Source organism: Arachis ipaensis, chromosome B3, assembly GCF_059453495.1.
Source record: "Arachis ipaensis isolate K30076 ecotype BB chromosome B3, ASM5945349v1, whole genome shotgun sequence".
NCBI lineage: Eukaryota > Viridiplantae > Streptophyta > Magnoliopsida > Fabales > Fabaceae > Arachis > Arachis ipaensis.
Window position 1 is genome coordinate 124,704,100 of NC_142438.1, and position 16,775 is coordinate 124,720,874.

Sequence of the window (16,775 nt, forward strand, 5' to 3'; positions counted from 1 at the left end):
AACTAACATATGTTTCCCTCTTCACTCCTTGGGTTAAATAGCATCAGAAATGAGTTGGATTGGGCCCACAAGGCTTTAGAATTCGTTGGCCACGTTTTGCTTTAAGTGAACTAGGTGGCAGCAACGGCGTGTGCGCGTACTTTGCGCGTGCGCGCCACCATACGTGTAGCAACTATGGCAAATCTTATATCGCTTCGAAGCCCCGGATGTTAGCTTTCCAACCCAACTGGAACCGCATCATTTGGACCTCTGTAGCTCAAGTTATGGCCAATTAAGTGCGAAGAGGTCGGCTTGACAGCTTTCCGGTTCTTCCATTTCTTCATGAGTTCTCCAACTTTTCATGCTTTCTTTCTTCATTCCCTTGATCCAATCTTTGCCTCCTAAACCTTAAATCACTTAACAAACATATCAAGGCATCTAATAGAATCAAGGTGAATTAAATTTAGCTATTTTGAGTCCTAAAAAGCATGTTTTCACATTCAAGCACAATTAAAGGAGAATATACAAAACCATGCTATTTCTTGAATAAATATGGGTAAACGGTGATAAAATCCCCAAAAATCAATACAAGATAAACCCTACAAATGGAGTTTGTCAGCCACCAAACTAGGCCATGGACCAGAGAGTTGGGCATGCCTCAAGCCCATTCTAAGCCTAAGGCCCAATCTCATGTCACTACAAGAAAACACGTCTATTGCCACGCTTTTAAAGTGTGGCGAAAAGCTGAAAAAAGCGTGGCGATAGCTTTTCGCCACGCTTTTTAAGCTACCGCCACGCTTTTGAAAGGGTGACCTATCAAAGGGTGGCGGTTGCTCTATCGCCACGCTTTTTGCAGCCTATTGCCACGCTTTTTGTTTGCCACGCTTTTTTACAAACAGCCACTTGTAAAAACGTGGCTGTAGGTGGAAAATACGGCCACGCTTTTAAAGCGTGGCGATAGGTAGAGATATGGCCACGCTTTAGAAGCGTGGCGATAGGGAGAGATACGGCCACGCTTTTGAAGCGTGGCAATAGGGAGATATACGGCCACGCTTTAAAAGCGTGGCGAAAGGCTTGTTAAATTAAAAAAAAAAATTCTTTTTCTTACTTGATCTTAATTACTACACAATATAAATTTTCAATCCTTTTTTATTACCAAACCTATAAATATAGTATGCATTTTTTGTTGCAAGACAATTTTTATTAGTGACATAATTTTTGCTTTAATTATTTTATACATTAATAAACTAATATTCAAATACAAAATAAATTTCGAGTTCAAATTCCAAAACTAAAAACGGTAGAAAAATACAGAAACAATACAACTTAAACACTAAGTCCTTTGTTGTTCTTTCTTCCTCTAGCCCTCTCAAACTTCCTTCCCTTAGATCGTACATAAGGCTTGGTATGGCTGTGAGGAACACTAGGACCAGGATCAAAATGTTTCACAGCTTCCCTGAAATAGCAAAATCAACAAGGGAACTAAAAACATGTTTAAGTTACAAAAGATAAAGTAAGACAATAGACAAGAAGAAGCAAGAGTGTAATACTCCAGAATCCCCAATTTTCGGCTGAATTAGGACATAGCAAAGCCGAACTTACAATCTGACTGGGCAGAACAAGTCCTTTTCCATCAACACATCATTTCTGATTATAGTAATCCATTGACTCCTCAGCAATTGGAAAGAACTGCAGCACATTTAACTTACCAAATATAAATAAAACTGAGCAGCATAAAAAGAAAGATGGAGTAAATGTAAAGCAGGTTCATTAAATTTAGAAGAAAACGATTAGATACTACTCACCTTCAAGAATAATAGAAGACTAGAAATCATCAACCTTGTTTGTTCCAGCCTTACAGTGGACAACCACAACATTCTCAATATCTAACTTCAACCACGAGTATGCACTATGACAGAAAGAGATAACCAGTTGAAGTGGTGGGAAATTATGATCATCAAATAGAAAGCTAGCCACCTGAAGAGGGAATTTGATATTGCAGATGAAAGCAGCAGTTGGTTTGTAAAACAAATCTAAGTGCTGAAAAAACCTAAAACCCAAGTGAAACAGAAAGCTGACACATGTAGTCTAGGTGTTGGAAATTAATCAAGACATCTGCATGAACACTCTATTTCCTCAGAACATTTATGATCACATTAAAAGAAATAATGTTGTTAAGTAGAGTAATATTATATGGTCTAGTAATCAATAATTATTCCACGATTTCCCAGGCTGAGAAACCACGTTAACAATATGGGCTATGATATGTAACACCTAAAAAAATAATAATTAAAATTCTAACAACATGCATGGATTGGCTTCTCTAAAATGATACTCACACCTTCAATCTAAAGGTGCTTCAAAGGGGATAAGTAACAGTTTGCCCAACAGTTCCAGGTGCAGCACCACATGCCAGGCGAGTTGTCACACTCAACTCAGAATCTTGCACTAGACCAAATGGATTGGATTTAACTAACCAATCTTTCAAAGACTCATAAACAGCAAAGTTTAGACCTACAATGGAACCTGGAAAACAGAAAAAACAATTAAAAATAAGAAAGCATTAATTCTAATAACAGCACTACAGCCACTACAGCAGGAGAGGAGGGGGTGGAGAACTTTAGGGAGTTAATTATATCAGTTGCATGAATTGCCCAAGCACAATATTAAGATTTGTCATATTTGCCATTATGATCATGACTGTAATCATCAACTTTGTAAAGAAGTAATCATCAACAAAAAGCATACTATAAATATTAAGAGCAGTAGAGCACAAAGAACACGAAGAAAACCAATGTTATATCTTCTCTCTATGTGATTTGCAAACCAAGCAATTGGTAAACAGAAAAATGAAGGTAAAGATGTACCTGTACAGTTATCCTGCCTCGAACCATATCCATTGGATAAGTTGCGGACATGGCAATTATTCCAGCACATGCTCCAGCTCCAAGATGTAAAACAGGAGTCAGCTGAGATCCTCTGCCAAAATCCTAAGAAAAATAGTTAGACAAACAGGGTTTTATAACTGAACCCACCCCCAGCCCCTTTCCTTTCTTTGATTGAGAAAAGTGCTACTTATTAATTTTTATCGTTAAGTTTTTATAGGTACATCTGTAAAAATATCAGTTAATGAGAAAGCAGTAACTGGAGACCAAAACCTGCAATCCCTCTTGCCCAACACCAAAAAACCAGATGGGGAAAGAAAACAATAAATACAGACATACCATTTCCAGTTTTTTGCTGATACAGCTGCAGTATAGATCTGAGAGAAAACAATAGTCAGTGAAACAGGACAGGGACACTTAAAAATATGTCAGATGCAATGAACAAAAAACTGAAACTTGTTAAATGAAACTGCTCCCTATATTCTGTAGTTCAAATCAGCACCGAGAGCGGCATCAGTAATTCCAGCAACAGTGACCATGGTTACAGCAAAATAGAGAATTTAAACTCAATGGAATCGAAAACAGAAATGAATTCGATGGAATTGGAGACAAAGACAGCTTACGATAAAAGAACGAAACAGCAGCAATAGGAGAGGCAGCCCCCTTCTCTCCAGTCCGTGATTCCGGCGACCAGAGGCACGGCGGTTGTTCCCCAGTGACAATCGACGGCGGCGGCTGAAGCTTCTTCGACGGTGACTAAAACCAACACGCAGGGACAATAAGGTTTTTGGAATCTTAAACGAAGGTAAACCAAACTCAAAAACCCTTACCGATGGTGAATCTCAGTGGCGGCAGCGGAGCTTCTCAGCGGCAGAGGCGCGGCGGTGGCTGAGCACGGGTCTCCCCTTTCTCTCCTTGGCTCCCGAGCTCTCTCTCTCTCTCTCTCTCTTTCACTCTTCATGAACGGCAACGGCGGGGGCTGGAGGTGACAGCGCGAACGGCGGCAACGGGACTGGAAGCTTCTGCGACGCAACGGCGGCGAGCCCAGTGACGGTGTCATCCCTTCCTTTTCTCCCCGTCGCTCCCCTTCTCCTCCTCTTGTGCGTGACGACGACACGGCTGCGATGGCAAGGACGACACTGAGCGCGGCGCGGTAGCGAGCGGGGCACGATCCTGAGCAGCGCGGCGACGGCTCCTCTCCGGCGCTCTCTTCCTCCCTGATTTTCCCCTTCCCCGTTTCCCTTTTTCTTGCCTTCGTTTCTTTCTTTCTTTCTGTCTTTCTCTTTTTTTCTGAAGGATGGAACTGAGTTTGGGTTAGGGAGTGGGGGTGGTTAGGTTAGATGAGTGGCGGTGGTTAGGTTAGATTAGGAGGGGGTTATAGTTTAATTTGATTAAAATTAGGGTTTTATTTGAGAATTTAGAGTTAAGATAAAATTTATATAAGTAATATAATAATTCTATAAAATTAAGAGTAATAAGATAATTGAAAATTTGTTTTAATCCAACACTAATATTTATTAAAAATAATATTTAATTATTAATTTACATATTATTCTCAAATAAATAATTCTAATTCGATAACTATAGATAATATAATTAATTTCTTTATTCATGAAAATTAAAGTATTAATTTCTAAAATCACAATTATTTAAATCAAATCATATAAATTCTTATTATTTTACGATTTCTAAACTTTATAATTTAAATATGTAAATTACCCAATAGTTGTAAAATTAGATAAAATTTTTAATTTAATTATCAAAAATTAATTTAATTAGCTTTAATAAAATAATTTCTGAAATTAAAATCTTTAATACATAAATAAATTGAAATTAGTTCACAAAAAAATTTTATGAAAGAGCTCTACGGCCACGCTTTTGAAGCGTGGCAGAAAAGAACCTTTTGGCCACGCTTTTAAAGCGTGCCAAAAGAGTACTAGGATATGGCCACGCTTTGTAAGCGTGGCCGTAATGAAACCCTATCGCCACGCTTTCAAAACGTCCTTGTTTCTCTCTATGGCCACGCTTTTGAAGCGTGGCAAAAAAAAAGAGTGGCCGTTTCTATAATCAATTGCCACCCTTACAAAAGCGTGGCCGTTGATACTTTTCGCCACGCTTTTGAAGCGTGGCAATAAAAAAAGTGGCCAAATCTCTAATCTATCGCCACCCTCATAAAAGCGTGGCCATTGACCACTTTTGGCCACGCTTTTGAAGCGTGGCAAGAAAAAAGCGTGGCCATAGGCCTTTTTTCTTGTAGTGTGTACGCGTGCGCGCACTGTACGCTCACGCGTAGTTCTCCATTCCCCTCAATGCCCGCGGACGCGTACTTCCCGCGTGCGCGCAGGTCTAGTAGCGCAACCTTCAGGCCATTCTCCAGAGAGTTAGGCCTGGGTTGGGCCAACTCTAAGCCCCTAGCCCAACTCCATGCACGCGTGCGCGCACGGTACGCGCACGCGCCCTTCCCTATTTCGCTCACCCTCGCCTAAGCGCGTTGTACGCGCACGCGTAAGAGCCCATTTTTCTCAATGGGCGCAGACGCGCAAGGTGCGCGCACGCGCCAATTCAAAAATCGGGATAACCCTACCTCGCGAAGCCCACTGCGCAGTCGCGCAACCCATCCCTCTCAACCTCCATCTTCTTCCCGTCGCCCCATCTACCATCGCAGCAGCAGCACCGCCTCCGCCGCCGCGCCACCTTCACCGCCGGCGACTCGCCCTCACTCACCCTCAACCCCTCTTCCCTTCTCACCACTACCCGTTCTCTCTCTCTCCCTCTCACCCCTCTCAACCGCGCCGTGACCAAGCCCTCCGCCGCCGCCCCGTCTTCACTGCCGGCGGCGCGCTTCCCCCTCGGCCCCCCCTCCACATCCTCCTTTCCTTCTCCCCTCTCACCATCACCCCTCCCCTCAGTTTCTCATCCCTTCAGCCGAACCACCGCGCAACCCCCTCTGCCAACTTCGCCGCCCCTCTGCCATCACCGCCACCGTTGACGGCGGCGCAATTTCTGCTTCTGTGGCCCCTGCTCCCGAATTCCCTTTCCATTCTTAGTTCCCTCCTGCTCCCAGGTTCCTGCTCCATTTCTGTTTATTCTTTTCTATTCTTTTCCTTTTTGTTTGTTCATTTATGTTAACTCCTAGAATTGCATGTTAGTTAGCATTGGAATGTTGTATGTTAGGATTAGTTAGAAATACTTGCGGTTAGGTAGCTAGGACTGGATAGAGGATTCTAGGCCTGATAAGTGCTCCGTATGTGCTTACTTGCTGTTTGTCTGTTTGTATGTTGTATGCTGGTTTTGGACTGCTTTTTATGCACTTCTTGTTGCCTGAATGCTGTACCACTGCTGCTGTGCTTAATTGATGCTGCTTTCTTACTGTTTGTGCTATTCTGCTACCCGGGAACGTCCAATTTTAAGCCGGAATGCTGCCCGATTTTCAAGAAAATTTGTTTCACTTCGATTTTTTTTATTTTCTGTTTTGGGCAAATTTTCGTTTCCTTTTTGACTTCCCGGATTTGCCCAATCACCGTGCACATGAACCGCAATTTCTCGTTCAATTGAGCCTATATATCATCATATCACTAATCCACTTTTCTAACCCACTAATTTCTTTCACCATTTTACTTACACTCACTTTTAACCCTCTTTAACAATTCTTTCATGACTATGATGATATTAGTGCCTTTTGCATATGAGGTGTTACCTTTAATGAGGATTACGGTTTTGGTTCAGTCACTTATGCTTACTTGTTCATTTTTACATATTCAGTGCAACATCATGATTGCTCTTTGATAATGATATCCTGAACATGTCTTCTTTGTTACATGCTAAATGTTTTATATATTCTATCATTTTTTTTCAGGATGTCGGATAAAGGCAAGGCCATAGCCACCGCCTCCAAGAAGAGAAAACACTCTACCCCCTCCATTCCTTCCATCTACAAGAACTATGCTAGGAATCCTTTGCAGGACGAGGATAAAGAGAATCAGCAGCTGCCTTCTACCAATCCTGACAGATTCCCCAACCTCTACTGTGAGCTTCGGTTCTCTAGATATCGAACCACGAAGCTAAATATTGAGAAGAAGTTGCTCTTACCTAATGATGTGAGACGGCGCATTAACGGTCGGATCCTCGAGTTAGGTATTGATTTTGTTGACCGGGACTTGGGTGACATCAATATATCTTGGGTGAAGGAATTTTACTGCAACTTCTTCCGTCCGACCTTGGATTCAGTTCAGGTGAGGGGTAGAGAGATTCTGCTCACCGAGGCCGCCATTGGGGAGGCACTTCATTGCCGACACATTCCACATGACCAGTGTGCCCATCATCAGGCTGAGATAGCCATCCATACCATGACTTTTGATTATGAGGCGCTTCGGCGCGTGATTGGGATACCGGAGGCTTCTTGGGTTATGGATGCGGGCAACACCAAGCCAAAGGGGATGTTGTTCAATCATTTGACTAGGGAGGCCAAGACTTGGCAGATGATCTTCGCCCACTACGTCCTGCCTACCACCCACTTTTCTGAGGTCCCCATGGAGATGCTTCTGCTGATCGGGTGTGTTATGGAAGGGAAGGATGTCTCCTTCCCTAGACTTATCCGACAGTGCATGTGGCGGGCGCATATTCGTGGCCTACTTCCGTTTCCTACATTGGTCACGAGTATGGCAGCCCTGGCTGATGTCCCATGGTCGGATGATGATGTGCGACCACCACCCGCTGATGCTGATGACAGGGAGGTTACTATCCCCTGGGGTGTTTGGGTGCACGAGCGGCCACCTGCTAGCCGCCGCTCTCGGGCTCGGGCTGCCATAGGGACACCTTCACCACCAGCCCCTGCAGCTGGCCCATCATCTTCTACAGCCGCAGCTCCTCCACCATCTACAGACCCTCCAGCAGCACCTGAGCCTACATATCTCCTGGTCCAGCGTCTCTTCCGGTTCTTAGAGCGCGAGCGACACCATGTCAGACGCCGTTTGGATCGGATGGACCAGGCCCTTATCTCTCTGGGCGCCGAGCTACCTCCGCTTCCCGATTCTCCGGCCTCCGATGAGCAGGATCATCCGGAGGAGAACGCGGAGGCACCGGTTCAGCAGGATGCCCCTGACACTACGGAGCCAGCACACATGGAGGCACCACCTCAGCCACAGGAGACTCAGCCAGTCCCACAGCCACAGTCAGAGCCAGAGCCTATCGTTGTACCTCCTACTGATCCTCCGGTTTAGCATCGAGGACGATGCTTAATCTTAAGTGTGGGGAGGGCACCGGTAGCATTATTTGGGAACCGGTGAACTCTTTTTCGGCCTAGTTATCTCATTTTGCACATCTTTGTATATATTTTGATGCATTTCTAGTTGCTTTGGATACTTTTATTGCTTATTTTGGATTTTAGATATTTTGATGCTTTTGGATATTTTTCGATATTTTGGATGATAGACTCCATATCTTAGTTGGATTTTAGTTGGATTTTTCTTTATACATTTTTGCATATCTCCTTTTGTATATTCTCCTTTTAGTTTGTGGTTGTGATTAGAAATCATGTTTTAAGTGAAACTTAGTCACCCCTTTTTGCACAAGAAATTGGTTTTGAGTGAAAAAAAAAAGAAAGGGGTAAACTAAGAAAATTTTTTGAATTTTTCAATCACAACAATGCTTAGTCAAACATTGAGGTTTTTTAAGAAAGTTTAAATATAGGGCATTAACCCAATTGATTGAAAGAAAATTTTTGAAACTTGCTTGAAATTCATACCTTTTGAAGCATGTATTGAATTGAGAACACAAGCTTGTGAGACTTGAGCCTATTGATGTGGTTACATTTTATAACCACTTATTTTCCATTCTTGTGTGAAATTGTTCTCTTTCCATGATTGTGATCCTTAATTCGCTTGATTCTATATATCCGTTTATTTCTTGTGTTTGTGCATTTATATGATTGAGGCCATTATTTCATTTGCCACTTAACCAAATAGCCAACCTTTTACTCTCCATTGTTAGCCAACTTTGAGCCTATGCTTAACCAACTCATCCTTATTTTAGCTCATTACAAGCCCAAGGCGGAAAACCAATGAAAAGTCCTTGTTTGGATCCTTGATTGGCTTAGGTTAGTGAGAGTGTGTATTATTCAAGTTGGTGAGGCTTGGGAACATTGGATGGGATAAAAAGGGGCAATACACTTTTATGTTTAGGAATTGGGCACATATTCATGTATTAATCAAATGTAGAGACCTTATGCATTGATGTTCTTGTATTTAGCTTGAAAGAAGAAAAAAAAAAAGAAAAAAAAAAAATATATATATATAAAGAAAAAAAATAATAATGATGAAAAGAAAAATAAAATGAAAAAAAAAAGAGAAAAAAATAAAAGGGGACAAAATGCCCCAAAGTGAAGTCAATAAAAAGGAATCAATGCATAAGTGTTGTGAAATGAAAAGAAAATGCATGAGTATGTAAGAAAAAGTGAAGAATGGGTAGTTAGAATAGCTCGCATTTGTATAGGTCATTAAATAGGTTAGGTGGGAGAGTCTATGCCAATCAAAGATTCAAATCCTAGCCCACTTGACCATAAATGCTCCTACCTTGACCCTAACCCCATTACAACCTAAATGAAAGACCTCATGATGAATGTATGCACGCATTGAATAAGTGTTGATTGTTAGAAGAAAATCAAATTTTGGAAAACATGATTAGAAGAGAATTGAGTGGATTAACCCTTAAACACTTGAGTGAATAGAGCGGATACACATCCGGTGAGGGTTCAAGAGTTCAATTACATGCATTCACCTATATTATCTATATTCTTGCAAGTTTGAACTCCTTTTAACAATTCAATACAATTGTGGTTTGGACTTGGTCCTTATTACTTAGCTCTTGTGCTTACACATGCTCTCTTGGGAATTGATTTGTTTGAACTAAGCATTTCCAATTGCTTTAGAAAGTTGCATTTAGATAGGACTCATATAGTTTAGTTGCATTCAATAAATGCCATGCCCCTTAGTTCCAATCTTATTTTAGCATGAGGACATGCTAAGGCTTAAGTGTGGGGAGGTTGACAAACCCCAATTTGACGGTTTGTTTTGCCTTGAATTTAGAACATTTTGATAACCTTTTGTCACAGTTAGCCTAAGAGTTAGCATGGTTTTGTTATCTCTCCCATGATTGTGCTTAAGTGTAAAAACATGCTTTTTAAGCCTTATCTTGGTGAATTCTAGTTTCTGTTTGATTCCATACGATGCCTTGATGTGTTTGCTAGTAACCTCAGGTTGAAACTAGGCATGGATCAAAGGAAGCAAGGAAGGAAGCATACAAGTGGAGAGAAGCATAAAAAGTCAAAGAAGCAAAGTCAGTCATGCATGCGCACGCGCACAAGGCGCTCGCGCGCACGTTGCAGAATCGACCAGGGACGCGCACGCGTACCATGCGCGCACGCGCCGATGATGGCACATGACCTCATTAATGCAACACGTGCCTGGCGATTTGAGAGGTTTTCTGAACCCATTTTGGCACCAAATTGCTAAGGGAAAGGAATAAAAGGATGAAGGATTAAGGAGAAGGCATCATTCATCACTTAGGATCATTGATCACTTTAGATGTTAGTTACAAATTAGTTTTAGTTTTAGCTTTGTAATTAGTTTCTAGAGAGAGAAGCTCTCACTTCTCTCTAGAATTAGGATTAGATTTAGTTCTTAGATCTAGATTTTAATTCATCTTCTTCTACTTCTATCTTCTCAATTCCTTGTTGTTACATTCATTCTTCTTCCATCATTTTGTTGTAATTTCCTTTATGTTGTTCTTGCATTTTGTTGTAGATCTACTTTTGTTCCTTCCTTTCTCTTTCAATTCAATTCAAGGTAAATCATAATAATTGTGTTCATTTGATTTGTTGTTGTTTAATTCCTTGCAATTTGAGTAGTGTAGATTTACTTTTCTTGCAATTTTACTATGCTTTCCTTTTATGCCTTCCAAGTGTTTGATGAAATGCTTGGTTGGATTTTAGAGTAGAATTTTACGTTCTTGGCTTGGAAAGGTAACTTAGGAACTCTTGAGTTACTAATGTCCAAGTAATTGATGATTGGGATTCATTGACTCTAGTTCTCACTAATTGAATTAGTGGAGAGTTAGGACTTATGGACTAGGATTGATATAGCTCATTTGACTTTCCTTTACTACTAGTTAGAGGATGATTTAATGAGATTAATCCTTGCCAATTCTCATATTGTGGTTAGTGATTAGGATAGAGATCTTTGACCACCAACCCTTGCCAAGACCTTTTTAGCCATTAGTTTACTTTCTTACCATTTATCTTTCATGCTTCATATCAAAACCCCAAATATAACTCACAACCGATAACAAGACACTTCATTACAATTCCTAGGGAGAACGACCCGAGGTCCAATACTTCGGTTTATAAATTTTAGGGGTTTGTACTAGTGACAAACAACTTTTTGCATGAAAGGATTATTGTTTGGTTTAGGAACTATACTTGCAACGAGAATTCATTTGTGAAATTCTAAACCATCAAAAATCCGTTCGTCACCCTTCCGATACTCTAACAAAAGTAGGGCAAACTCTTTAAAGATCCTCAAGTCGTGCCTAACCGGATGCCATCAAAAGTGTGGTGCTATCATGGTCTAACTCCAAGATCACACATCATCATTGGGTAGGTCTGCAGGTGGCCTGCCCGCTGGCTACACATCTCCCTTGGCCTACCCACTCTGGATCCTCCTCCTCTTATGGAGCCTCCTTACTAGCAGCGTTGTCAACGTCCACATTTGCATGGATAGGTCCTTTAGTGTAGACTGGCCTGAGAGCCTCACCCATTAGTCCATACTGGGCGACTAACTAATCCACAGGCAAAAGTGGAGGTTGTGGCTCCAGAGGTGCAGTTGCCTCAGGTGCAGGCTCAGAGACATGCACACTATTTGGGCCGAGCTCAGGTGAAGTCTCATTCACTGGATGAGTAAAAAACGCATGTGCAGGTACGTCCTGAAGTAACCATGATAAAGAAAAGTCATACAGCATATCTGTATCAAAATCTGGACTATCTATGGCGTGTAAGAACGGTTTGTTACATAATATATAAAACCTAACACGAGGTATCCTACAGATAAAATAACTCCCAAAAACAGAATCTTCGTAAACAAACGGCCCATACATCTTATAAAACATGGCGCTCGTCTCCATCTGAGGGGAAAAAGAGGATAAGAGGTGAGAAATTGGGATTCTCAACAAGGGTTTTATATAGTAGTATTCTTTTTACCTTCTTTGAGATTAACAATTTATTTCTTCTCAATTCTTAAAAAATGCATTTAAAATCATTGATTCCAGACATATTATAAAATATCACAAAATCTCAAACAAATAAAGAAAAACATAAACACACACATAGTAGTATCATCAAAGAAGTTATTCAACAAAGAAATATGATGTATATCTATTTCTATACAGGTCATGAGCTCACGTGTCAATTGATTGCCTGTAACCCGACAACATTTTCAAGATTGGCGTTACGTACCATCATCCTAATAGAGAAACCATCCTTCCGGTCTTAAGTGGGAGATACGTATCACTAATCCCATTGAGCCTTATCTTTCAGGTTTAAAGTGGACGTTACATATCACCGTCCCCACTGAGCCTCATCCTTCGAGTCTCAAGTGGGAGTTTTGTATCACCGTTTCCACTGAGCCTCATGCACAATATCTCAAGTGAGCATTATGTTTTACCTTCCTCACGAGATCGTGCTCAAAATCAAATTCTTTAATTTAATTTATTCTATTTTTCTCAATCGTTTACCTCAATATCTATTCTTCAAACCTTAAATCTTATTCCCTTAAATTATAAACTTTAATTCCTTAAATCCTAAATCCTTAAACCTCAAACCTTAATTTCTTAAACCTTAAACTTTAATTCTTTAAACCATAAACCCTAAACTTAAGACTCTAAATCTTAAACCTTAAACCTTAAACCTTAAACCTTAAACCTTAGACCTTAATTTCTTAAACCTTAATTTTCTAAACTTTAAACTTTTATTCCTTACCACTTCATTTAAACGTTTTCCTTAACTTTTAATCATTCATTCTTCTGCCTTTAATCTTCAGTTCCATCTCATGAACAACATTAAAATAAACTTAAATCAACTTCTTTCGAAGACATCTAAGACTCAACTAAAATATTCTTGAGAAATATCAATTTTTTAGGCTTATATACAATAAATAATGTCATCAGATTAAACATCAAATTTATAAATTACATATTCAAAATACAATTCACACAAGTTAATTTAATTAAACCCTTATCTTTTCTTAGGTTCAAAATCGGTTTCCTTCTTAAAACATCTAATACTAGTTTCTTACCTAGTTTTCAATTAAAACAAACAAGAAAATCAAGTTACCTCTATACATTACTTCAAAGATGAAACTATTAAGGAGAATAAAAACAATAATCCTACCTCAAATTCTTTCAAGAAAATTGGTATGAGATTGAAGAGGAGGATAGAAGAACACTTTAATCGGTTTGAAAGTTTGGTGAATTTTTTTTAAATTTGTTTTGAAATTAGTCGAACTTAAAATTTAAAAGTATGAAAGCTTTTATTTTGATGTGAGTTTTCTCTCTCTCTTTATTTTCTTTTGTTTCTCATAGAAGGAAATGAAGATTAAGAAGGAGGTGACTTATATTAAAGAAGTCGTGGCACAATAAGGGATTATAAGGATTGATTATATTATTAAAATATTACTTGGTAGATAATTACTAAAATTAGATATATAAGAGTACATGTATTTACTCTATTAGATAGAGTAAACACATTAACTATTAATATATATAATACTAAAAATATAATTATCTCGACCATGAAGAATTTATTAGAATGCCCTAGCATAGCTAAACTCTCGAAGAGTGCTGGCCTTAATCCGTATCGATAGATTTTGGGTTTGATTATTATATTATTAAATTGATCTCAGCTTGTACTAAATCAGGTAAAATAATAACATAATAATAATATTATATTAATATTAGTTGAGATGCCTAATCCACTTTACTTTCAATAAAAAGTTACTTCGTTGCAAAAATCGGGCTGTTACATTTATACTCTTGGTTTTGTATTTCGAGTGTAATTGGAACTTGGTCTTGGGTGGAGTGTCACAAATTACTACTTTATTTGTATTTTATTAGAGATTTGGTTAACATAGAGTGCTTATCTAATTTTGTAACTTTGTTATACCATATTTCTTTTTGTAAGATATTTGGTATTCATTTATATCAATTGTGTAAATTTCGCGCTTCCACTTGTACGTTCTATTTCTAACAGTGGTATCAGAATTCTAGATTGAGTTCTGGGTCAATTTATTCAAAGATGTCATCCATAAAGTTTGAGATTCAATAGTTCGATGGTCACATCAACTTTAGAATATGAAAAGTTATATGATGGCAATGCTTACGCAATAAAGTGTTAGGCAAATTTGGTGGTAAAGGAAAAAAGTCTAGCACTATAAAAGATGATGCAAAATGAAAAAATATTTATCACAAAGCTCTCTCTATCATTCACTTATTGCAGGAAATCTTTTCAAAAAAAAAAAAAATAGTTGCCATACTATGGAACAAGTTGGAGACATTATACATGACCAAGACAATAACAACTGTTTTAGTATTTTACAACGTGTTTATATGCTTCGTATGACAGAAAAAACTTCAATGAAATCACATATTGTTGAATTCACATCTTTAGTGACGGAGTTAAGTAATATGGATGAGACTTTTTTTTGGAGAACAATAAACTATGATATTACTTTGTTCATTATCTCACTCATACAAGTATTTTCATGAAATATTCATCCATAGGCATAAACATCTAAATATTAATGAGACTAAAAAGTCATTTTTAAGTCATGAAAAAATGGAGTATGATAGGAGTGATAAACATGATTCATCGATTGCTTTGGTTAACTGAATACACTACAGCAAATGCAGAAGATAGCGGCGACTAATTGGTGGCTGTTTATCAAACTGCCACAAATTGACAAGATTAGACAATTATGGGAGCGGTTTGCGTTTCAGCTAAAAAAGAACCAAAATAACGACAGTTCTCTTCCCAATGACCACAATCAAATCAAGAAGAGAGCCAAAATCCCTAAGCACCCCCGTCACTCACTCGACCAAGTTCAGAGCTCTGAAGTCTGAATGACTCCCCCTTCTCCAAACCTGGCTTCTCTTCGACCACCAACGCAGCGCCACCATCGATCATCACCCCCAATGTCTCCGTCAAAACCACAGAACCACCACAGTTATCTTCTTCTTCTTCTTCTCCCTTTCTTTCTTCTTCTTTTTCCACCTTCGCCGAACAACCCCGCGAAAACCCTTCTCTTTCTTTTCCTGTCTTCTGCCTTTTTTGTCTTGCCACCGGCTCCCATCCAGTGCCGCCGCGACCATCTTCTTCTCCTCCTTACAACCTTGCACTATGGCTCTCTAGCTCGCCCCTGCCTCCCTCATTTCCAGTTGCAGAATCAGAATAGAGCCAGTCCAGTTCCAGCGAGTTTAGATGCAGCAGCGGCTGGTCACTGGCACTGCATCCCTCTCTCCTATGCTCTTGCTCTGTTCTTCGACTCAGGTTCTCAGATCACATTTTCTTATATGTTTTAGTTAATTTAGGATTAGTTATATGTTGATTCTAGTGTTAATTTGATTTGGTTAAGATTATTTTCTATTGTTAGTTGAGTTTAGGTTAGAATTAGGATTTTCTGATTAGAATTAATGTTAGTTTATACATAGTTAAACATGCTGTTAAAAGCTTCTTGAGTTTGAATTTCAATTTATTTGGATTGATTAACTGATACTTTGCTGAGTCACTACGAAATGCTGCTGATTTTTCATGTCATTGGTGCTGAATTTTGAATTGGTGTTGCAAAGAATACTTGTTAGTGCTATTTTTGTGTTGTTTATGCTTTTGCATGCCAAGTGTTCAACAATATGATAAGTGGTGTTTGGTGTGATGTGGATGTTGTGGAGTTTTCCTATTATGGAGCACCTACACCAACTCCTAAAGAGCAATTATATACAGAGCTCGTTGATGGCTTAAGGGGAAGCGATTCCTGTATTGGCTTTGGTTCTCAGGTGCTTTTGCCTTGAAGAATCGATTTCTTTTGTGTACTAAGCGAAATTCAAATGAAAACAATGATTCTTTTGTCATCTTGCCATAATCATTATTTTACTTTCATTATTCAGTAACTTCTTCTTTTTATATTTAGAATTATTTGCTGTTTCATTTAGTCCTATTAAAATCTTATGGGTCTATTGTGGAGGATATGAGCAAGTGCTGTTGATGGATGATAAAAGATATTTAATCATTGTTCTTTGCGATGAAAGATAGAGCTTGTAGTATGGCAAGTGGAAGAGTTTGGTACACTGTAAATTCGGCTTTTAAGTAAAGGGATTATCAAACTAGCAATTTTAAGTTGGATTAAAATAGTAATTAGCCTTATTTTTCTTTCATTTTTTTCTAAGCTTACCAATTGAGGGTTTTAGTGTTGTCTTAATTCATGACTCCCTGATTTGGATGATCAGATGCTTCTTTCTTTTACTAGTTAAAGGAGTTGATAGTATATAAACCCGGTTGTATTGTTGTTTTACATTAAGAATTTTTACATACTAGTTTTACTCTTCCATATATTGATTTGATCCTTTTTATCTTGAACCTTGGTTCAATGCTGGCATCTATCTGAAGTTTTGGTATGTTTTCCCCTTCTCTGGTTTTCAATTTTTTAATTATTGTACTCAAGGTTGCAATCTAAGAGACATATGGAACCTTGGGGGCTATTGTAAAAAGTCGAACTGGAAATCAAGAAGTTGGTTTTCTTACGAATCGACATGTCACTACTGATTTGGACTATCCAAACCAAAAATGTTTCATCCGTTACTGCCAAGCCTTGG

At 39.0% G+C, this 16,775-nt stretch overlaps 1 protein-coding gene across 1 annotated transcript; it reads right to left on the reverse strand.

The window, feature by feature from the left end:
- Positions 1–2,944: 2,944 nt before the first annotated feature.
- LOC148572352 (uncharacterized) lies at positions 2,945–3,924 on the reverse strand. The gene is made up of 4 exons (XM_088508365.1): positions 3,695–3,924; positions 3,488–3,620; positions 3,204–3,241; positions 2,945–2,969 (listed from the first exon to the last, which is right to left on the reverse strand). The coding sequence occupies exons 1-4, from the start codon at positions 3,922–3,924 to the stop codon at positions 2,945–2,947; spliced, it is 426 nt and encodes a 141-aa protein (XP_088364491.1).
- Between the last annotated feature and the right edge of the window lie 12,851 nt (positions 3,925–16,775).